The 25,036-nt window shown below is 43.3% G+C and overlaps 1 protein-coding gene across 2 annotated transcripts in view; it reads left to right on the plus strand.

Annotated features, from left to right (window-relative positions):
• The first annotated feature begins 7,809 nt into the window (after positions 1 to 7,809).
• Positions 7,810 to 25,036, plus strand: part of ZBTB7C (zinc finger and BTB domain containing 7C) — a 143,222-nt gene continuing 125,995 nt past the window's right edge. Inside the window, exon 1 of one of the 2 annotated variants that reach the window (XM_070743598.1) lies at positions 7,810 to 8,134. Coding sequence is in view for 1 of the 2 variants with exons in the window: in XM_070743597.1 (XP_070599698.1) it covers positions 8,847 to 8,851 (5 nt within the window). In the remaining variant the exon portion in view is untranslated. Of the gene's footprint in view, positions 8,135 to 8,819; positions 8,852 to 25,036 lie in introns of those variants that run through there. The other variant, XM_070743597.1, reaches the window with a different exon arrangement.

Here is a 25,036-nt window from a genome sequence, read left to right on the forward strand (position 1 = left end):
GTGTGTCCAATCACACTTGGCCAATAAAATTCTATTCTGTTCTATTCTATTCTATTCATTAACATTCACTCAATAAATCACAATAAGGTTATCTAAAATGTTTCCGAATTTATCATCCAAATGTTGGAAATGTAAAGCAAAACCAGGGACATATTGTCACTTATGGTGGAAATGATCACCTATGCTAAAAAATTCTGGAAGGATATTAAAGTTCTAATGGACCAAGTCATATCGATTGATGTAAAACTCAAACCGGAGTTATTCCTACTAGGGATATTTAGACAAAAATTCACACGTCCAGAAAAATATTATTATTATTATTATTATTATTATTATTATTATTATTATTATTATTAATTGAATTTGTATGCCGCCCCTCTCCGCAGACTCGGGGCGGCTAACAACAATGACAGAAAACAACATGTAACAATCCAATTTAATAAAACAACTAAAAACCCTTATTATAAAAACCAAACATACACACAAACATACCATACATAACTTGTAATTGCCTAGGGGAAGGAATATCCTAACTCCCCCATGCCTGGCGACAAAGGTGGGTCTTGAGTAATTTGCGAAAGACAAGGAGGGTGGGGGCCGTTCTAATCTCTGGGGGAGTTGATTCCAGAGGGCCGGGGCCGCCACAGAGAAGGCTCTTCCCCTCGGGCCCCCCCAAACGACATTATGTTACAGATTCTAGGAGCTGCCATAATCACATATGCTCAAACCTGAAAGCAGGGAATAATCCCCTCCACCCTAACAGTTATTACTAAAATTATGGAATGTGTCGAGATGACCAAAATTACTATGGAAATTCAAGACAAAAAAGAATCTGATTTTTATAATAAATCACAATAAAACTGTGTTTTATTGTTTCTTTTTGTATGTTGTAAGCCACCCCGTGTCCTCGGAGAGGGCCGGCGGCATATAAATCCAATAAATAAATAAATCCTTTACACTTGACATATTTTTAAAACAAAGCCACCCAAGGGCAACAATACCCCAGGATTGTGAGGGATGCAAGCGAAAGGTGTGTGCAACTAACCCGAACCCCATTAGAACAACAAAGCAGGCATTGTGATGTTCATGCTGCCGGCAGAGAGAGCCTTTTTTGTGCGTGGGCTGTGATGTGGTACACAAATATGTGAAGGGAGTTGTCTTTTTCATTATGTGGCATGTCTGCTCCCTTGCCCCATCGTGCTCCCTCGCAGGCTTATGTCAATGCAAGAAATAATTCTACCGCTATTTTTTGTTCTTTTGTTTTTTTAATTTTTTTCTTATAAAAATAATGTTTGTTATATATTAACATTTTAAAAAAGGGGAGAGACAAACATAACAGAAAAGTAACAAAATACATAGCATGTTGTATGATTGACAAATCATAATAACAAATGTGTACAGTGGGAGAAAAAAGTACAGTGATACGTTGTCTTACAAGCCCCTCGTCATACAAACTTTTCAAGATACAAACCCAGGGTTTAAGATTTTTTTGCCTCTTCTGCCAAACTATTTTTACCTTACAAACCCAAGCCGCCGTCACTGGGCTGCCCCGCCTCTGGACTTCTGTTGCCAGTGAAGTGCCCATTTTTGCGCTGCTGGGATTCCCCTGAGGCTCCCCTCCATGGGAAACCCCACCTCCAGACTTCCATGTTTTTGCGATGCTGCAGGGGAATCTCAGCAGCGCAAAAACGGGTGCTTCGCTGGCAACGGAATTCTGGAGGTGGGGTTTCCCAGCAAGGGGAGCCTCAGCAAAATCCCAGCATCACAAAAACATGGAAGTCCGGAGGTGGGGTTTCGAGGACTTCTGTGTTTTTGCGATGCTGCAATTTCGCTGAGGCTCCCCTCGCTGGGAAACCCCACCCTCGGACTTCCGTTGCTAGCGAAGCACCCGTTTTTGTGCTGCTGGGATTCCCCTGCTGGAATTCCCCTGCAGCATCACAAAAACATGGAAGTCCAGAGGTGGGGTTTCCCATGGAGGGGAGCCTCAGGGAAATCCCAGCACCGCAAAAATGGGCGCTTTGGCTGGCGAAAGGGGTGAGTTTTGGGCTTGCACGCATTAATCGCTTTTCCATTGATTCCTATGGGAAACATTGTTTCATCTTACAAACTTTTCACCTTACAAACCAATTAAGTTCGTAAGACGAGGTATCACTGTATTTCGTCAGACACCAATTGTGCAACCTTGTGAGGACTTACAGAAAATGTTTGACCTCTGTTATTGCCAACAAAGGATATATAACAAAGTATTGATATGAACTTTTGTTATTGACCAAATATTTATTTTTCTACCATAATTTGGAAATAAATTCGTTAAAAATGTGATTTTCTGGATACGTTTTCTCATGTTGTCTCTCGTGGTTGAGGTCAACCTATGATGTCAATTACAGGCCTCTCATCTTTTTAAGTGGGAGAACTTGCACAATTGGTGTCTGACTCAATACTCCCCCCCCCACTGTATATTTGGTCATCAAAATAGGATGAAAAGTATAAATAATATGGAGTAAGAAAATGAAAGAAAAAACACAAAAGGGATAAAGAGGGAAATACGGAAAGAGATAGGGCAGGGGCAGGCAAAGTTTGCTCTTCTATGACTTATGGACTTCAACTCCCAGAATTCCTGAGCCAATCATACTAGCTCAGGAATTCTGGGAGTTGAAGTCCACATGTCATAGAAGCGCCGACTTTGCCTACCCCTGGGATAGGGAAGAATGAAAGAAGGGAATGAGGAGTGTTTGCAGCATAGCAGACACTTTAGAATTGTACGACTTTATGGTGCACAGGGGTAGTATTTATTTATTTGTTTGTTTGTTTGTTTATTTATTTAATTGGATTTGTATGTAGTAGGTGTACAGTGTTCCCTCGATTTTCGCGGGGGATGCGTTCCGAGACCGCCCGCGAAAGTCGAATTTCCGTGAAGTAGAGATGCGGAAGTAAATATACCATTTTTGGCTATGGACAGTATCACAAGCCATCCCTTAACACTTTAAATCCCTAAGTTACCATTTCCCATTCCCTTAACAACCATTTACTCACCATTATTACTGGTACTCACCATTGAATAAGACACTTAGTGATCCTGATATTTATAAACATAATTATTTATTGACAATATTTTTTTTTTGGTTATTTATTTGCAAAAATTATTAATTTGGTGATGACGTGTGATATCATCGGGCAGGAAAAACCGTGATATAGAAAGTCTGGAAGTTTGTTCCAAGCATCTACTACTCTTTCCGTAAAATAATATTTTCTCACGTTGCTTCTGCTCTTTCCCCCAACTAACCTGAGATTGTGCCCCCTTGTTCTTGGGTTCACTTTCCTAATAAAAACACTTCCCTCCTGAACCTTATTTAACCATTTAACATATTTAAATGTTTCGATCATGTCCCCCCTTTCCCTTCTGTCCTCCAGACTATACAGACTGAGTTCATGATGTCTTTCCTGATACGTTTTATATAGGTTTCTATATTTGCCTCTACCTAGGATTGAACTCACAACCTCCTGACTGCAAGGCCAGAGCTCCACTTCTAGGCCATGGCAGCTGGCAGGACCGGTTCAGAACGTGGACCGCCAGTCGTCCCTGCTGGTTCTAAACAACCGGTCCCAACCAGTCGCAACCCCCCACTGCCCTACTCCCATTGTGGGGTTGACATGTCACTGATTAGATTAGATTTATTGGATTTATATGCCGCACCTCTCCGCAGACTCGGGGCGGCTCACAACAATGGCAAAACAGTACCTAGTGACAAATCCAATACCCACCAATCCAGTTACAATTTTAGGCTAAAAAATTCATAAAAACAACCCCAATATATATAAAAAACAAGCACACAATCAATCAAACACCAGAACAACATGGGCAAGGGGGAGATGCTTCAGTTCCCCCATGCCTGATGGCAGAGGTGGGTTTTAAGGAGTTTACGAAAGGCAAGGAGGGTGGGGGCAATCCTAATCTCAGGGGGGAGCTAGTTCCAGAGGTCGGAGCCACCACAGAGAAGTCTCTTCCCCTGGGTCCCGCCAGACGACATTGTTTAGTCTGCCACTGCCAGGCTTTGCCACCCTAGTCTTTATTTTATTTATTTATTTATTTATTTATTATTTAGATTTGTATGCCGCCCCTCTCCGAAGACTCGGGGCGGCTCACAACAAGATAGAACAAATCATAAATAATCCAAATAACTTTAAAATATTTAAAGATTTAAAAGAACCCCATATACTAACAGACACACACACAAGCATACCATGTATAAATTGAACATGCCCGGGGGAGGTGTTTCAATTCCCCCATGCCTGACGGCAAAGGTGGGTTTTAAGGAGTTTACGGGAGGCAGGAAGAGTAGGGGCAGTTCTAATCTCTGGGGGGAGTTGGTTCCAGAGGGCCGGTGCCGCCACAGAGAAGGCTCTTCCCCTGGGGCCCGCCAACCGACATTGTTTAGTTGACGGGACCCGGAGAAGGCCCACTCTGTGGGACTAAATCGGTCACTGGGATTCGTGCGGCAGGAGGCGGTCTCGGAGATATTCTGGTCCAGTGCCATGAAGGGCTTTAAAGGTCATGACCAACACTTTGAATTGTGACCGGAAATCTTCCTCCTCCGCTGGCACGGCACGGCCTTTTCTCCTTCCCCACCCTTGTGAAACCGACTGAAGTCATTCTCAAGCGGACTTGAGTAAAAAGCGCGTTTCCTCCTTTCTTTAAGCTTCTATGTGCCACCAGGGCTTCACAAGGTGCAATATACCTGTCATGGTTTACCTGGGAGGTAAGGTGGGGAAACCTGTTGTGGGTAGGACCGCAGATGTGTCTGGGGAGTGTTGAGAGCATAGAAACATAGAAGATTGACAGCAGAAAAAGACCTCATGGTCCATCTAGTCTGCCCTTATACTATTTCCTGTATTTTATCTTAGGATGGATATATGTTTATCCCAGGCATGTTTAAATTCAGCTATTGTGGATTTACCAACCACGTCTGCTGGAAGTTTGTTCCAAGCATCTACTACTCTTTCAGTAAAATAATATTTTCTCACGTTGCTTTTGATCTTTCCTCCAACTAACCTCAAAATTGTGTCCCCTTGTTCTTGTGTTCACTTTCCTATTAAAAACACTTCCCTCCTGGACCTTATTTAACCCTTTAACATATTTAAATGTTTTGATCATGTCCCCCCTTTTCCTTCTGTCCTCCAGACTATACAGATGGAGTTCATGAAGTCTTTCCTGATACGTTTTATGCTTAAGACCTTCCACCATTCTTGTAGCCCGTCTTTGGACCCGTTCAATTTTGTCAATATCTTTTTGTAGCTGAGGTCTCCAGAACTGAACATTGTATTCCAAATGTGGTCTCACCAGCACTCTATACAGCGGGATCACAATCTCCCTCTTCCTGCTTGTTATATCTCTAGCTATGCAGCCAAGCATTCTACATGCTTTTCCTACCGCCCGACCACACTGCTCACCCAGGCTACGAGGAAAAAGCATCTTTTCCCTTGTAGTCTATTAGCCAACATCTCTTTTGCAGTGGGTTTTTTTTCTCCACTGGCGCTGTGATTTCTAAATTCCTTTCATATTTGTCACCTGCTCCCTAACGCCGGATCTCCACTGTTTTATTTGGAGAAGTTTTGGATGTTTGGAAAAGCGGTGAGGAGAAGGATCACAGCAGGCGGGGAGGGGGGTATGTTCCTCATCTCTGGTGCTACCAGTGTGCTCCCAGAAACTGGCATGTGCCCAAGATTCGGGCTCCTGTGAATGTGCCACAAGTGAAATCTCGCGCACACGATTTTCAGCGTTTTCTGCATCATGGAAGGGGGGGGAAAATGGCCGAAAATTGGAGAAATCTCACCTGTGCCAGCGCCCTCGTGTGAGATTTCGCTTCCGATGCATACACAGGAGCTGAATCTTGTGTGTGTGTGTGTGTGTGTGTGTTAGGGATGTGGAGGTACGCCCACGGCTGGTTGTGACCTATAAAGCCCTACATGGCATCTGACCAGATTACCTACGGGACCGCCTCCTGCTGCATGAATCCCAGCAACCGGTCAGGTCCCTTGGAGTTGGTCTTCTCCAGATCCCGTCAACTAGACCAGAGTTTCCCAACCTTGGCAACTTGAAGATATTTGGACTTCAACTCCCAGAATTCCACAGCCAGTGAATGCTGGGAGTTGAAGTCCAAATATCTTCAAGTTGCCAAGGTTGGGAAACACTGAACTAGACAATGTCGCTTCGTGGGGCCCAGGGGAAGAGCCTTCTCTGTGGGGGGCTCCGGTCTCTGGAACCAGCCCCCCCCCCCCCCCCCCGAGATTCGTACTGCCCCCACCCTCCTCGGCTTCTGCAAGATGTTGAAGACCTATCTATGTCGCCAGGCATGGGGGGGGCGAACTATCTCTCCCCCCCCCACCTTTTTTTCTGACTGTAATACACGAGAATGGTGTGATTGTGCAGTCCCAATTGTTTTTTTTAATATTTATGGGCTTTAAATTTAGCTTTTTATCTAATATTGAATTTGTATTCTGTATGTTGTATTATTGTTGTAGTGAGCAGCCCCGAGTCTTCGGAGAGGGGCGGCATACAAATCTAATAAATAACAACAACAACAACAACAACAATAATAATAATATAAATCTGAAAACGCACTTGAGAACTTTAAGACATGAACTTTAAGACAATAACAACAACAACAACAACAACAACAACAACAATAATAATAATAATAATAATAAGCCGGGGTGGCGCAGCAGGTAGAGTGCAGTACTGCAGGCCACTGAAGCTGACTGTAGATCTGTAGGTCAGCGATTCAAATCTCATCACCGGCTCAAGGTTGACTCAGCCTTCCATCCTTCCGAGGTGGGTCAAATGAGGAGCCGGATTGTGGGGGCAATAGGCTGGCTCTGTTAAAAAGTACTATTGCTACCATGTTGTAAGCCGCCCTGAGTCTAAGGAGAAGGGCGGCATAAAAATTGAATAAATAAAATAAATAAAAATAAAATATAATAATAATAATAATAATAATAATAATAATAATAATAATAATAATAATAATGAGTCTGAAAACGCACTTGTGTCGTCAGACTTGGGGCTATTACGTACTTGCCCTCTGACCGATGAATGGAATGTATGGTTGCTGTGTGAATGGGAGCAAGTGATTGCAAATAAATTTGGGTTTTTAAACTAGCGAATTTTAAGTTAATTGGATTTAAGATGTTTTTAATTTTCTTTTTCATATGTTGTAACAGCTGCCCCAAGTCCTCGGAGAGGGGTGGCATATAAATCCAATAACAAATAAATAAACTCCCAAAATTCCCCAGCCAGCTCTGGGGAATTCCACAAGACTTAAAATCCCCAAGGCTGGTGATGCCTTAGAGCAGTGTTTCCCAACCTTGGCAACTTGAAGATGTTTGGACTTCAACTCCCAGAATTCCCCAGCCAGCATTCGCTGGCTGGGGAATTCTGGGAGTTGAAGTCCAAATATCTTCAAGTTGCCAAGGTTGGGAAACACTGCCTTAGAGCATCAAAATCCCTCCTTTCCACACAATCAATTTGTGCCGATCGGCTTCCGCCTCCTCTGGTTTATTATACGATGTTGCTACAATTTCCAGCAATCCACTCATCAATTGATAAGACAGACTCCAGATTTCTTAGTGGTTTTGGTTGCAGCCTGGTGGACAGCAAGGACAAAAATCGCAATTGCCGTGGAATCATAGCATTGGATGAAGATTTTAAATTGCCTTTAAATCTCTTTCTCTCTCTTTCCCTCGAGCCCTTTGCCTGTTAGCAAAGCGAGCCAAAAATAGGGGATTCCTTAAGAAGAAGAAAAAAACAAACAACCTAGTACTGTAATAAGCTGGTGGGAAGAACCAAACATCCAAATATACTGCCGAGTACCAGCATACCATCAAGCTGTTGTCGGTACAGGTGGACAGCAGGGCCGGCTGCCAAATTCTTCGGGTTTAAAGGAAATAGTGGGAGGGAGACTTTGCGAACCGCTCCTAGAAGGGCTTAACTTTCCTCTAGCAAATGAGGAGAAGCTACAACATTCTGTTCCAAACGCTCCGGCGAGAATGTTTTTTTGGCAGAGGTGTGATTAAAACCGAGCAGGCACGTTTTATGGTTGCCAGCACCAGAGGAGAAAGGAAGGGAAGAATTAATCAGGTAGGATGACCAAGCTGCGTTCTTCCTGGGTCTGCTGGGGTTTTTCTCCCCCTTTCTTTCTTTCTTTCTTTCTTTCTTTCTTTCTTTCTTTCTTTCTTTTGTTCTTTCGTTCTTTCATTCCTTCCTTCCCCTCCCTCTCTCTCTTTCTTCCTTCTTTCCTTCCTTCCCTCCCTCTCTCTCTTTATTTCCTTCCTTCCCCCCTCTCTTTCTTTCTTTCTTTCTTCCTTCCTTCCCTCCCTCTCTTTCTTTCCTTCCTTCCCCCCTCTCTCTTTCTTTCTTTCTTTCTTTCTTCCTTCCTTCCCCTCCCTCTCTCTCTTTCTTCCTTCCCTCTCTCTCTCTCTCTCTTTCTTTCTTTCTTTCTTTCCTTCCTTCCCCCCCCTCTCTCTTTCTTTCCTTCCTTCCTTCCTTCCTTCCTTCTTTCTTTCTTTCTTTCTTTCTTTCTTTCTTTCTTTCTTTCTTTCTTTCTGAAAATCAGTTTATTATTTTCAGAGCTTCCCAGAGCTTTATTTAATCGGCCGGAAGAATCCTGCCTTCTCAAGGCAGAGTTAATGTGCCTAATTAAGGAAAAATAATGTTTCCACCCTGCTTGCAGAGCTGTGGCTTGTTTTAAGGTTTCCTTCTTCTTTCCCTTTTACAGTTCATTGCGTTCTGTGTGTTTTATTAATCGCTGTTTGAAGAAGAAGCTTTTAAAACGGCAAAGACTCTTCCTGAAATGAGGTTGGGATTTGGAACGGGATTTTTTCTCTTCTCCACGTCTCACTTGTTGCACAGGTCTTACTCAACCGTACCGGGGGTTTGGTTTTTATTCGCCATGGGGAAGCCGTGGCATTGAAATGTCATGTTATTGGCCTCAGCTGAGATGGTCTGGGGACGATTGGATGGCTTGTATGTCCCAAGTTTATACATGGTATGTTTGTATGTATGATTGGTTCTTTAAATTGGGGTTTTTAGAAACATAGAAACATAGGATGGATCTATGTTTATCCCAGGCATGTTTAAATTCAGTCTCTCTGGATTTACCAACCACATCTGCTGGAAGTTTGTTCCAAGCATCTGCTACTCTTTCAGTAAAATAATATTTTCTCATGTTGCTTTTGATCTTTCCCCCAACTAACCTCAGATTGTGTCCTCTTGTTCTTGGGTTCACTTTTGTAGAAACATAGAAGACTGACGGCAGAAAAAGACCTCATGGTCCATCTAGTCTGCCCTTACACTATTTCCTGTATTTTATCTTAGGATGGATATATGTTTATCCCAGGCATGTTTAAATTCAGTGACTGTGGATTTACCGACCATGTCTGCTGGAAGTTTGTTCCAAGGATCTACTACTCTTTCAGTAAAATAATATTTTCTCACGTTGCTTTTGACTGGGCTGTCTTCGGTTTTTTAGATTATTTTTAATATTAGATTTGTTTACCTTGTCTTTTTATTGTTGTTAGCCGCCCCGAGTCTGCGGAGAGGGGCGGCATACAAATCTGATAAATAAACAAACAAACAAACAAACAAACAAAGTTGTGCTTAAGAAGGTCCTGATTTCATTTCGCGAAATTGGGGAATGGATAGGTCTGCCGAAGACTTTGTTTTTCAAATGTATGAATCATCCATGGTAGCGACGGAAGAAGAGGAAAAGTTTTTTCTTAGGATGCAGTCCTGTTTTAGCTTCAGTTTCATTCCCCCCCAAAATTGGTTTTTTTTTCCCAAGAGGCCACTGGGCTGTCTTCGGTTTTTCCTTGGAGACCTTTTGTTTCTTATCCGACATTCTTTCTTTTTCAATTCAGTATTCTTTTTTAAAATATATATTTTATTGATTTTATAACCACCTTCTACCGCACGAATGCCAGCGGCCGATAAGGTCCCACAGAGTTGGCCTTCTTCGGGTCCCATCGACCAGACATTGTCGTTTGGCAGGCCCCAGGGGAAGAGCCTTCTCTGTGGCGGCCCCGGCCCTCTGGAATCAACTCCCCCCCCGGAGATTAGAACGGCTCCCACCCTCCTTGTCTTTCGCAAATTACTCAAGACCCACCTATATCGCCAGGCATGGGGGAATTGAGACATCTCCCCTAGGCTTTTACATTTTATGTTTTTGGTATGTATGTGTTCCATGGGTTTTAAATTCTCGGGGTTTTATACATTGTTCTCTTTTAATATTAGATTTGTTGCAATGTTATATTGTTTTTGATTATTGTTGTGAGCCGCCCCGAGTCTTCGGAGAGGGCGGCATACAAATCTAATTAATAATAATAATAATAATGTAAAACACCCACACAACATATAACAAGTGCTCAGGGATTAGTGCCTGCCACCAGACAATGTTCATACCCCTCCACCAAAATGGGGGCATATTTTGTATATACCATTTTAACTCAAGAGCAATTTATCTATTTACATATTATAAAGTGATTCCAATTTATTCCTTGCAGCTTGGTCTCGAATTCTACTGACCACATATTTATTTATTTATTTATTTATTTATTTATTCGATTTTTTATGCCGCCCTTCTCCTTAGACTCAGGGCGACTTACAACATGTTAGCAATAGCACTTTTTAACCAAGCCAGCGTATTGCCCCCACAATCCGGGTCCTCATTTTACCCACCTTGAAAGGATGGAAGGCTGAGTCAACCTTGAGCCGGTGATGAGATTTGAACCGCTGACCTTCAGATCTACAGTCAGCTTCAGTGGCCTGCAGTACAGCACTCTACCTGCTGCGCCACCCCAGCTCTTACCTTGTCCCATCGTCCCATTAGTTCCCGCAGATCAGTTTCATTGGCCGAATTCATCCGCTTATCCATAATCTCAAATTGAATATGATCCACCATATACTGATAACAATTTTGTATTGTCCATTTTGTTGCATCCTTCCTTCAATTCAGTCTTCTATCAGAAATGAAGAGTCCTTGGAGAGCGGCGGCATACACATCTAATAAATTATTATTATTATTAATTATTATTATTACTATTATTGGATGCAGAGCGAAAGGTCTGCAAGGAAAAACAAAGCAAGACCATGAGCCTGGATGACTGACATCTTCAGTTTCCCTGTTGCTAAAAGTAGTGGGTTCCCCGGGACTTAAGAGGTAGATCATAATTTGCAGGTGCTATTTGGAACTTGGAAAACTTGGATTTTTGTGGCTTCCTTTGTGCATCGGAGTCTAAAGAAACACAGGCTGGATTTTTCCTTTGTCGTAATGATTCCCCTGCTTACTCATACAGAAGCTCCTTTGAATTCAGTGGCTGTTGTGCCCAGGTGGATGAATTTGGCACCTTCTGGACAGTTGATTTGAAAAGGTGTAGCCATTCAATAGAACATTTTTGGCAAGAGAGGTATCGTTGTCTAATGGGGGTTTGGTGACTGTAGTGGTAACCAAGACCCCTGGAAGTCTTTAGAATTGTATTTTAAATGCCTCTGGGAGGTCCTCTATTTATGGAGGCTGAATTAAATGTTGTTGTTTTTCCCCCATTACTGGGATATCATTATGAGGTTAAGGTAAACCATTTTCTCATTTTCTTTAGTACAGTTTCAAGAAAGATTCTCCAGATGAATGGCCACTCAAAGAAATAACTGTGTGTGTTCAAATCACATCAAATTTATTATTACAGTCCTAGACCAAAACAAATAAAAACACTTCGTGAATACATTTATTTAGTTATTTTATTTGTTTATTGGATTTGTATGCCGCCCCTCTCCGCAGACTCGGGGTGGCTAACAACAACGATAAAAAACAACATGTAACAATCCAATTTAATAAAACAACTAAAAACCCTTATTATAAAAAAAAAAAAACCCAAACATACACACAAACATACCATGCATAACCTGTAATGGCCTAGGGGAAGGAATATCTGAACTCCCCCATGCCTGGCGACATAGGTGGGTCTTGAGTAATTTGCGAAAGACAAGGAGGGTGGGGGCCGTTCTAATCTCTGGGGGGAGTTGATTCCAGAGGGCCGGGGCCGCCACAGAGAAGGCTCTTCCCCTGGGGCCCGCCAAACGACATTGTTTGGTCGACGGGACCCGGAGAAGGCCAACTCTGTGGGACCTTATCGGCCGCTGGGATTCGTGCGGTAGAAGGCGGTTCCGGATGTATTCTGGCCCAATGCCATGTAGTGCTTTAAAGGTCATTACCAACACTTTGAATTGTGACCGGAAACCGATCGGCAGCCAGTGCATAACCAAAAGTTGTAGGATAAAATGATAAATAACAGATAAAATCCATGATAAAATCCAGTCTATCAATTATGCATTGTCAATACTACTAAAATTACAATCCATAAGCTGTGAGGTCTATATTCAGTTTGAGACTATTAGGGAAAGGAATAAACAAGGTTGCCACATTTGTCGTATAAATTAGTTAAGGTGTATTAGGCACTTAAAAGCTGGCCACAAATGGTATACATACAGTATATACATACATACATACATACATACATACATACATACATACATACATAAACACACACACATACTATATATGCATATACAGATACATATACACATACATACATACATACATACATACATACATACATACATACACACACACATATATACTGTATATACATACACACACACATATTATACTGTTTGTGTTACTATATACTATGACTGTTTGTGTTCAAGTTTCCTGCTTTTGTAAAGAACATGTCCATGATCATAGTCTATTACGAAATGTATTTTAATGGGACACAGGTTAGTTAAATCTGATATTTACCACTGGGTTTGTGGGCTGCTTTCTCAGTCATGTCAAAATTAGAATGCTAAAATTAGTGTTGTTCTTACTTTGTTGGTAGACACTCGGGAACTCCAAGGAACATCTGTTTTATGATGGTCTGTTGGCTGGCATGTTAATTTTTTCCTTATTTCTCATATTTATTCTTCATGCCACCTTTTTTTGGTGTGTGTGTGTCCGTGTTCAAGGACCACAGAATTATGACCGTGAGATTTTTATTTTAGGCCATATGAAATTCAGTACTGCAGATTTTCTTAAAACTGATTAAAATGTTAGTGATATTTCGCTCTAAATTTCTCTTTGAAGCAAAATGCAAAAAATGATGTTGTGGCCCGTGGAAAACAGGACTGTTTTGAATGTTTGCTACTTTTATCAGATGTCCCTATAGTTTTCCTTAAAATTCTTCCTTCACATAAGGAGTTTCCGAGTTAGTTTTTTTCCCCTTGATTATTGTGTTTTGCAAAACTTTAGTAGCAATTCTAGATAATCCTCTTTCATGACAGTAGTTCCTATCTTAGAAAGACAGAAGTTTATCAGGTTGATTATTTTTAGGGACTATGATTATTGCTTTAAAAATAAATTATACAAGAAAGGAAATTAGGTTATTCCCAAAAGCTTTCCATCTGGGCAAAAAGTATTATACTGCTCAAAAAAATAAATAAATAAAGGGAACACAACAGAATAAAACTCCAAGTAAATAAAACTTCTGTGAAATCAAACTGTCCACATAGGAACCAACACTGATTGACAATCGATTTCATTTTGTTGTCAACACATTCAACTTTGTATTCAGTGAGAATATTTCATTCGTTTAGATCTAGGATATGTTATTTGAGTGTTCCCTTTATTTTTTTGAGCCGAGTATATTTTAAAAAGCGAAAACAATTGTATAACAGCATAAGCAGTGATGTGTTTAGTTTTTGATGGAATTGGGCTCTATGTGAAGATGTAAAGCAAAACCTTACTGTGCAAAATGTAGATTACCCTATACCAATGATGGGCAACCTTTTGAGCTTGGTGTGTCAAAATTAGCCAAAAAACTGAGCATAACTCGGGTGGTGTGTCACCTTGAGAAAAAAACTGGGTGGCATAGAAGTATATGTAGGTAGGTAGGTAGGTAGATAGACAGATAAACAAACAAAAAATAAATATAAATATAAATAAATAATAAATCCCTTCTTTTTTATTAAAAGAAATTAATAATAAAACAAAACCAAATTCTATTACTATTAAAACTAAAACAACCAAATTCAAAAACATAACTATTAATAAAAACAGGTGAGGGTTGGGGTTTTTTTCTCTGTTATTATTTAAGTGCTTTTACCATATGCTTTAAATCAAGAGTCAATTCTCTCTCTCTTTCTCTCTCTTTCCTGTCATTCTCTGCCTCAATCATTTTCTCATTTCTCTTTTTCCCCTCCCCTTTATTCTATCATTTCTCTCTCTCTCTCTTCCTATCTTCTCTCTCTCACTCTCTCTCTCCCTTCCTTTCTTTCCTTCTCTCTTCCTTCCACTTTTTTCTCTTTCTCTCTCTCTCCCTTCCTTTCTTTCTCTTCCTTCCACTTTTTTCTCTTTCTCTCTTTTCCTTCCTTCCCCTCTTCCCCTCCCTCTCTTTCTCCCTCTCTCCCTTTATATTTATCTCTTCCTTCCTTCCTCTCTTCCTCCCTTTCTCTCTCCCTCTCGTTCACTTTTCTCTCTTCCTCCCTTTCTCTCTCCCTCTCGTTCACTTTTCTCTCTTTGGCGAACCCCCAAACTGTTCAGATTCAAGAAAAAGCTTATCAAGGGGGGTGTGGGGTTGTAAAAATCGAGTTATGAGCCGCCAAAGGAGGAAGCAAATGGCGCGACGTCCACGCAGGGTTTTTTTTCAGACTCTCTTTTTTGCGAGCCCGGCATGATTTTTTAAAATTACAAATTAATAACCCGGTAAGGGTTTACCTTAGCACCGTCTCCTGTAACACCGTTCTGGAAGGCGAGCAGGGAGCAGAGGGGCGAGGGGTGCAGACCCTGAAATAGGCCTGTAACCCCTCCCCTCGCTCCCAGCTCCGCCGGTTGGCGCCGGTTGGTGGGCTCCGACGGTTGGCGCCGCGCCAATCAGCTGGGAGGCGGCACCCCCCCCCCTCCCCCCGCAGCTAAAACTGACGTCCGGCCGGGGCGATTCTTCCCCCGGCCGGACAGACATGCTTGTGCTGCCAAAGGCAGCGTGTGGGCGAGCCTGCGCTCTGCGCAGGCGCGCCCAGCTGGGAGGTGGAGTTCTCGTCCTTCCCAGCCATTGCAAATATCGGCCGGGCGAAAATCGCCCGGCCTCTTAATTAAGGGGAGAGGAAAAATAATAATAATAATTGCGGTTGCAATTGCACTCCCTAAAGCTCCCTGTTTCTTCGGCGGCCGCGTGTCACCAAAAATGACTATGCGTGTCAGTGCTGACACGCGTGTCATAGGTTCGCCATCACTGCCCTATACAGTGGTACCTTTACTTACGAACTTAATTTGTTCTGTGACCAGGTTCTTAAGTAGAAAAGTTTGTAAGAAGAAACAATTTTTCCCATAGGAATCAATGCAAATAATGTGTGTGATTAGGGAAACCACAGGGAGGGTGGAGGCCCTGTTTCCTCCCAGAAGATTCCTAGAGAGGCCCCACGGAGGCTTCTTCACGCCTTTTCCAGCCCTGTTTCCTCCCAGGAGATTCCTAGAGAGGCCCCACAGAGGCTTCTCCCTGCCTTTTCCGGCTCTGTTTCCTCCCAGGAGATTCCTAGAGAGGCCCCACGGAGGCTTCTCCACACTTTTTCCGGCCCTGTTTCCTCCCAGGAGATTCCTAGAGAGGCCCCACGGAGGCTTCTCCCTGCCTTTTCCAGTCCTGTTTCCTCCCAGGAGATTCCTAGAGAGGCCCCACGGAGGCTTCTTCACACCTTTTCCGGCTCTATTTCCTCCCAGGAGATTCCTAGAGAGGCCCCACGGAGGCTTCTCCCTGCCTTTTCCAGCCCTGTTTCCTCCCAGGAGCTTCCTAGAATGGCCCACAGAGGCCTTTTCCAGTTACAGTTTTGGAGGCTCGGGTTTGTAAGTGGAAAATGGTTCTTGAGAAGAGGCAAAAAAATCTTGAACACTCGTTATTATCTAGAAATGTTTATAAGTAGAGGCATTCTTAGGTAGAGGTACCACTGTACCAGTGATGGCAAAACTATGACATGCACGGAACCAAATCTGAGGGCACATGAGGCATTGCCTTATGTGAGCTCCATTGCGCATGCATGCGCTGGCTGCCTGATTTTCAGCCTTCTTTTTTTGGCCATTTTCGCTCTCCCCAGGCTTCAGAAAAATCTCCTGAGGATGATGGAAAACAGCCCATCAGCCCAATGGGATGTTCGTTTCCAAATTTCTGGTTGACCTGTTTGGATGTTTTTCTCTCTCTCCAGGCTTCAGGAGGCTTTCTTGAACCCTGGGGAGAGCGAAAAACACCCCAACAGGCAGTAATGGGCAGCCAAAATTTTTACTGCCACACTGTGGGTGTGGCTTATATTGTGAGTGTGGCTTAATGGTCATGTGACTGGGTAGGAGTGGCTTGCCGGCCATGTGATCAGGTGGAAGTGGCTTGAACGATCATCATCATTCAAGCGAACTGTTAAGTCCTCGATTTACAACCTCACCAGTGTCGCTCGCTGGGGTGACAATTTGCTTCGCGTTTCCCGCACTCTCCTTCCTAGGTCGCCCCCTGCCTCAGGCTGGGTAGTTAGGTGAATGGGTGCTGCCAGAAACATAAATGCTGCCAACGCCGCTTCCACCCACGCCTTCTGCTTGCACCTTAGGTGACAGGTGTCCACGTGAGGCTGGAGAGGAGCCAGGCAGGAGAGAAGGAAGCTTGTCCGAGGCCAGGAAGGAGGAAAGAGGAGAAAAGCAAGGAGCGCAGACACAGCAGCAGGTAAAAAAGGGAGAGCTGAGCCGAGACCAGTAATCCAGGAAGTGACAGGCGCCGATCAGTTGGAGCTGTGCACACATCTTCATTTCCGCTGGTGGAACGGCGTTCCACCCTGTCCTGCCTGCTGCCCCCCCCTGTCAACAGGGACATCGTGGGGGGCAGGCGGGGGTTGTGCCCATGCGCATGGAAAAGTGGAGGGATTCTGTGCCCGCATGGGGGGGAGGACATTTTATTACAAGTGTGCATGTACTACACCCACCCACCATGAAACGGTTATGCAAAATTGCTTGATTTGAATAGTTTAGGGGACAGATACTGTGATTTTGCAATACGGCCTTTTTTTGTGCAATAAAGTGTATTCTTTTGTCGCAAGCCTGTTTTATTACTGCTGGGGGGAAAAATAAAGAGTATACAACCTCTTCATTTTTGTTAAGGACCCACCTCAATTAACGCAGAGCCTTTGAAGAATCTCTTTTTTTGCAGTAAAATGGTACCCTGGAATAATTAATCACAGCTCCACGTACGGCAGTCTTAATCACAAATTCAAACTGCACTTCCTTCTGGGATTAATTAATCCAGGTTTATCTAGCTTCATTTTTCTTGTAGTTGGCTTTTGCACGTTTTCGCCTAGAACTGAGATTCTTAATTTTATTTTTATAGAAGGGCCTGATGATATCTTGGTGCCATGAAGGCCTATTTATTTATTTGTTTCTTTCTTTGTTTATCTATTTATCTATCTAATTTTTATTTAGATTTTTAAGAATTGATAATGTTGTAGAAAATTTTAGATGAGGAGAGATAAGATCTTCCACAGGGAGTAATAAGAAAAGTTTCTATATGATTGATTTCAAGCATTGTTGTTGTGTTTATAACTAGAATAGAATAGAATTTTTATTGGCCAAGTGTCATTGGACACACAAGGAATTTGTCTTTGGTGCAGATGCTCTTAGTGGACATAAAAGAAAAAGATACATTTGTCAAGAATCATATGGTACAACACTTAATGATTGTCATAGGGGTCAAATAAGCAATGAAGAAACAATCAATATTAATAAAAATCTTATAATACAAGCAACTAGTTACAGTCATACAGTCCTAAATGGGAGGAAATGGGTGAAAGGAATGATGAGAAAAACTAGTAGAATAGAAGTGCAGATTTAGTAAAAAGTCTGACAGTATTGAGGGAATTATTTGTTTAGTAGAGTGATGGCGTTCGGGAAAAAACTGTTCTTGTGTCTAGTTGTCTTGGTGTGCAGTGCTCTGTAGCGACGTTTTGAGGGTAGGAGTTGAAACAGTTTGTGTCCAGGATGCGAGGGGTCAGTAAAATATTTCCCCCGCCCTCTTTTTGACTCCTGCAGTATACAGGTCCTCAATGGAAGGTAGATTGGCAGCAATTGTTTTTTCTGCAGTTCTGATTCTCCTCTGAAGTCTGTGTCGATCCTGTTGGGTTGGAGCACCAAACCAGACAGTTATAGAGGTGCAGATGACAGACTCAATGATTCCTCTGTAGAACTACAGAATATATTGTTTTACTTTATGGTGGAGAAAAATAAAAATCTTATATTTATTTATTATTAGAGTTGGAAGGGACCTTGCAGGTCATCGAGTCCAGTGTTTCCCAACCTTGTCAACTTTAAGATATCTGGACTTTAACTCCCAGAATTCCCCAGCCAGCGAATGCTGGCTGGAGAATTCTGGGAGTTGAAGTCCAAATATTTTCAATTTGCCAAGGTTGGGAAACACTGATGTAGTCCAATCCTCTGCTGGGGCAGGAGACCCTACATCACGCTAGTCCAATAGCAGTCCAGTCTTTTCTTGAAGGTCACTAGTGTTGGAGCGCTCACCACTTCTGTGGGCAAGCGGTTCCACTGGTTGATAGCTCTCACAATCATAAAGTTCTTCCTTATTTCCAGGTTGAATCTCTCCTTGGTCAGTTTCCAACCGTTGTTCCTTGTCTGGCCCTCTGGTGCTTTGGAAAACAAAGTCAAACTCAACCCTGATAAGACGGAGTGGCTGTGGGTTTTACCTCCCAAGGATAATTCCATCTGTCTGTCCATTACCCTGGGGTGGGGAATTACTGACCCCCTCAGAGAGGGTCCGCAACTTGGGCGTCCTCCTCGATCCACAACTTATATTAGAGAACCATCTTTCAGCTGTGGTGAGGGGGGCGTTTGCCCAGGTTCGCCTGGTGCACCAGTTGCGGCCCTATCTGGACCGGGACTCACTGCTCACAGTCACCCATGCCCTCATCACCTGAAGGCTCGACTACTGTAATGCTCTCTACATGGGGCTACCTATGAAAAATGTTCGGAAACTTCAGATCGTGCAGAATGCAGCTGCGAGAGCAATCATGGGCTTCCCTAGGTACGCCCATGTTGCACCAACACTCCGCAGTCTGCATTGGTTGCCGATCAGTTTCCGGTCACAATTCAAAGTGTTGGTCATGACCTATAAAGCCCTTCATGGCATCGGACCAGAATATCTCCGGGACCGCCTTCTGCCGCACGAATCCCAGCGACCGGTTAGGTCCCACAGAGTTGGCCTTCTCCGGGTCCCGTCGACTAAACAATGTTGTCTGGCGGGACCCAGGAGAAGAGCCTTCTCTGTGGCGGCCCCGACCCTCTGGAACCAGCTCCCCCCGGAGATTAGGATTGCCCCCACCCTCCTTGCCTTTCGTAAACTTCTTAAGACCAACCTCTGCCGTCAGGCATGGGGGAATTGAGACATCTTCCCCAGGCCTATATCATTTGTGTATAGTATGTTGTGTGTATGTATTTTAATTATGGGTTTTTTAGTTTTTTAAATATTATATTTGTATTTTACATTATATATACACACAGTAAAATACATGATGAAGGTTATAGAGGAGATACTCATAGTAAAATATATCTAAGAAATAATAGAAAAGAAGATATGGTAATAGAACATATCAACGAAAGAATAGAAGAAGAGATATAGGAATAGAAGAAAGGTATAGGAGATATAGGAAAGCAATAGGACAGGGGACGGAAGGCACTCTAGTGCACTTGTACTCACTGACCTTACTGACCTCTTAGGAATCTGGATAGGTCAACCGTAGATAATCTAAGGGTATGTTGTGAGCCGCCCCGAGTTTACGGAGAGAGGCGGCATACAAATTTAATAAATAAATAAATAAATAAAATATTCTCAAATATTTGAAGACTGCTATCTTGTCCCCCCCATCCCCCCCCCCGACTTCCTCTTTGCTAGACTATCCATGCCCAGTTCCTGCAACCTTTCCTCCTATGTTTTAGTTTCTAGTCCCTTAATCGTTCTGGTTGTTCTCTTCTGCACTTTTTCTAGAGTATCAATGTCTCTTTTGTAGTGTGGTGAGCAAAACTGAATGTAGGACTCTAGGTGTGGTCTAACTAGGGCATTATAAAGTAGTATTAGCACCTCCCTTGTCTTGGAGTGTATTCCTCTGTTTATGCATCTTAAGTTTGGGTTGGCTTTTTTAGCTGCTGCTGCACATTGTTGGCTCATGTTTAGTTTGTCGTCCACTAAGACTCCAAGATCTCTCTCACCTTCACTGCTGTTGAGACTGTTTTCGCCCAGTTTGTATGTGTGTTTTGGGTTTTTGTTGTTGTTTTTTTGTTTTTGTTGTTGTTATTTAAGGTGGTGGTTATGACCTATAAAGCCCTACATGTCTTAGGACCAGATTATCTACGGCAGTGTTTCCCAACCTAGGCAATGTGAAGATATTTGGACTTCAACTCCCAGAATTCCCCAGCCAGCATTCGCTGGCTGGGGAATTCTGGGAGTTGAAGTCCAAATATCTTCATGTTGCTAAGGTTGGGAAACACTGATCTACAGGACCATCTTCTGTCTCATACATCCGAGCGACCTATTAGATACCACAAAGTTGGCCTTCTCCGGGTCCCGACAGGCAAACAATGCTTTCTGGCGGGGCCGTAGGGAAGGGCTTTCTCTGTGGTGGCCCCAATCCTGTGGAACCAACTCCCCTCGGAGATTCACACTGCCCCCACCCTCCTGGCCTTCCGAAAGGCTTTAAAAACATGGCTTTGCCACCAGGCATGCCTGGGGCCTTTAAGCAACAACACTGTGCTCCAGCAAGTAGCAATGAATGATAGATGGATGAATGTTTTTTTTAAATATTGGTGTCTTAAATTTTTCTATTTGTTTTATTATTGTGTGCTGCCTTGAGTCCGTCAGGAGTCAGAATCGAAGTAAATAAATGAATATTTCCCTAATTTCAGAATTCAGTTCAAGCCCAGCCTATTGATGCTGTTGGAAGAAATATTTATTTAATTATTTATTTAATTATTTGTTTTGTCCAATACACAACAATACACAATGAGAATTATAGAGGATATAATCAGGTAGAATGTATTAAAGGGGGAATAGAGGAGAAAATAAAGGAGTGCAATATAACTATGAGAGAATAGCAGAAAAAGATATAGGTATAGAAGAGAAGATATATGAGATATAGGAGGGACTATAGGACAGGGGACGGAAGGCACTCTGGTGCACTTATGCACGCCCCTTACTGACCTCTTAGGAACTTGGTGAGGTCAACCGTTGATAATTTAAGGGTAAAGTGTTGGGGGTTGGGGGATGATACTACAGAGTCCGGTAGACGAATTCCACGCTTTGACAACTCGATTACTAAAGTCATATTTTTTACAGTCAAGTTAGGAGCGGTTAATATTAAGCTTGTATCTGTTGTGGGCTCGTGTGTTGTTGTGGTTGAAGCTGAAGTAGTATTTGGCAGGCAGGACGTTGCAGCATATGATCTTGTGGGCAATACTTAGATCATGTTGGAGGCGTCTTAGTTCTAAGCTTTCTAGGCCCAGGATTGTAAGTCTAGTTTCGTAGGGTGTTCTGTTATGGGTAGAGGAGTGAAGGGCTCTTCTGGTGAAGTATCTCTGGACATTTTCGAGGGTATTAATGTCAGAAATGCGGTATGGGTTCCAAACAGATGAGCTACATTCTAGGATGGGTCTGGCGAAAGTTTTATAAGCTCTGGTAAGTAGTGTGAGATTGCCAGAGCGGAAGCTACGTAGGATTATCCGCCTGGTTCATTTCCAAGTGGGGAGAAAGAGACTGGAAACATGGAGGGCAATTGGAAAAATGGTTTATTGGTGAACAGGAACACATGGGTTTGAGGTCCTGGGCAGATGACCACATGGAGTGGAGAGTGAGAGTTATTTATACCTTCTCTTTAGCCTTGCCCTTAAGCTTCCTGTTCCTCTGCAAGAATATGTGCGGTAATGGGCTGTTTTGATTGATTGATTGATTGATTGATTGATTGATTGGATTTGTATGCTGCCCCTCTCCGCAAACTCGGGGCGGCTAACAACAGTGATAAAAAACAGCATGTAACAATTCAATACTACACAACTAAAAAAAACCTTATTATAAAACCAAACATACATGCAAACATACCATGCGTAAATTGTAAGGCCTAGGGGGAAAGAATATCTCAGTTCCCCCATGCCTGATGGCAGAGGTGGGTTTTAAGAAGCTTACGAAAGGCAAGGAGGGTGGGGGCAATTCTAATCTCTGGGGGGAGTTGGTGCCAAAGGGCCGGGGCCACCACAGAGAAGGCTCTTCCCCTGGGTCCCGCCAAACGACATTGTTTAGTTGACGGGACCCAGAGAAGGCCCACTCTGTGGGACCTAACTGGTCGCTGGGATTCGTGTTGCCCCTGTTGGGGGGTGTGGATGCAGTGGGCGTAGTAAGTTTATGCACTATTTATTCAATACTTAATAGCTTTTTTAATTGTCCTTCCTTCTCTAGTACCTTACTATGATCCTTAATTACTTTTAAAATAGGAAATAATTAAATAATATGTTTTGACCCATAAAGGCTTTAATCATTGTAATCCTTATCTAGAACTGAACTTTTACAGCAATGAAAGAAAATTGAGCTACTTGCCTAATCTGTTATCCTACTGAACCTTGTGGCATCAGTACAAAACCTGAAAATGTTACTGTGCTCCTCAGCAAATAATGCCGTCTATCATTTGTCCTTTTTGTGGCTATTCAAATTATTATTATTATTATTATTATTATTATTATTATTATTATTACGACTACTACTACTACTACGTCAGTACAACACAGCAAACGAGATCACTGTGCGGGATTTCGTATTTCATCATCAGTCGGGCGCTTCCCAAGCATCTAGGACTGTGTGATGTAGCGGCGAATTATGTTTGCCGATCCCAGTAAAGCGGCCTTTTGCAATTGACAGATGGAGATTCTCCGTACTGAAGGAGCGGGTCCAGCAGTCACATGGGTTGCTCATGTCCAATCCGGTGGAACTGAGCCTAGTATTAAAAAAGCTTGCCGGATCCGCCCCTTCCCCAGAATTCGCTCAGTTCGCATATCCTGCGGTTGTATTGTGATAGCTCGTTCAACATTCTAACTCCTTCCCTTCGATCTTTCCTTCAAAAAGTAGTAAGATTTATTGTCTTTATTTAATTACTTGCACTAATTGCGCCAGCCGTTTAAAAGAAAAAAAGAAAAAAAGCGGCTCGGCTTTTTTCCTTAGGAGAAGTTGCGGTTTCGTTTTCCCCCGGCGGTTTTGCCGGTTACGATTCCTGCGGCCGCTTGTGGATTCTTCTAATCCTTTGGCCTGGAGGTCCTGGTGCAAGTATTTATCCATTGAATTATTGATTATTTATTGTATACAAATATTTAAGGGCTTATAAAATACCTCCTGCGGAGTGAGACGCCTTCTAGTCTCCTGGACTTAGTCGATCGCTTTTCCCTTAAGAAATTCTACGGAGCGATCTTTTCGGCGCGAAGGCCTTCGCGCCCTTTTTTTAAAATCTAGGTCTCTCGTGTTGGCCTTCTGCCAGCCGCGTAGGCCTCAGTCCACCGCGTGGATCCGGGAGCGGGCCTTGGGGGTCCCAGGCTAAATTCTCCACCGGCTAAGCCTCCAACCAGAGTGCCTTGGTTTACTTAATTACAAAGTTTAGGGAGGCTGGCCCCGCTGGATTTGGGGGCACGAACTCTGGGTTTGCCCAGATTGTCCTCACGTTTCAGCAGCTTCGAGGCCTCGAAGCAGGATCCATTCCTCTTGGGAAGTCCTTGAAATCTTCTCCTTATAATTCAGTTATTGGCTCAGCCTTGTCTTCTGTTAATTGTCAGACTATGGCTACTTTTCCCAAGAGAGGCACAACTAAAGGTCCCAGAGAGGCCAGGCCTACAGGCGATGAGATTACTAGTATCCCCCAGGCCTCTTCCTCCTCTTCTCCAGGGGCCCGCCCCTCGACCAAGGTCACCAGGGCCGAGAAGAGAAGGGACCTAGCCCTACAAAAAATCCATGACAAATCAGCAAAACGTTTGAAAGTGCAGGCCCAAGTAATCAGTAGTCAAGACCCACCAGAGGCCTCTAGTCTGCCTCCTTCTGGGGTCCCTGTGTTATCTCTGGATGAGCCAAACCTAGACAGACCCCAACCTAACCTATGGGGCATAGGTCCAGAGGAACCAGATATTATTGAAGATTCCCCCCAGCCAGGATCCTCCCAGGCCTTTAGGGATTCTTCTGCCATTTCTGCTGATATTTCCAGTTTACCTCCTGAGTTCCAATCTATTTTTGCTGTGTTGTCCAAAGCCATTGATGCCAAACTCTCCACCATCAATGAGCTTCCTTTACCTCTTCCTCCTTCTCGTTCCTCCCGCCCCTTGGGTTCTTCCCCAGCGGTCAGAGCTCCTATTCAGGATGATTCAGATTCCTCCCAGGATGAATATGAGGATGTAGAGGAGGATGAAGACCCTTTTCAGGGCTTATCAGAGGATGAGGAATCCCAAATAAAAGTCCCTCCTCCAATTACTATTTTTCCTTCTCAACTATTCAAATCTCTCCTCCTCAAAGCTAGAATTTCTACGGGATTAGCGGCCCAGGAGAAACAAGCCTCCACTTCCACTGATCCCCCGGAGGAGAATTTACCTTACTTCACAGAGGAACAGGAGGATAACGAGGTAATTCCTATGCCTAAATTGTTTAAAGATGCCTTACTCAAACAGTGGGATTTTCCAGCCTCTGGCCTTAATCCCTCCACCAAGGACAGAAAGTTGTATAAACTTTCCTCTTCCTATGAAGAGCTTCTATCCTTTCCCAAACCAGATGAACCTGTCAAGATTCTTCACTCGGCAGCGGCTGTGCCAGGCGAGGCGGAGGAAGTCCTCCGCCCAGAGGACAAGCGCATCGAGCAAATGCTCAAAAGAGGATTCACCGCTGATTCCTGGGCCATTAAAAGTTCGGCAGCGGC

The sequence above is a fragment of the Erythrolamprus reginae genome, chromosome 2, assembly GCF_031021105.1.
Source record: "Erythrolamprus reginae isolate rEryReg1 chromosome 2, rEryReg1.hap1, whole genome shotgun sequence".
NCBI lineage: Eukaryota > Metazoa > Chordata > Lepidosauria > Squamata > Dipsadidae > Erythrolamprus > Erythrolamprus reginae.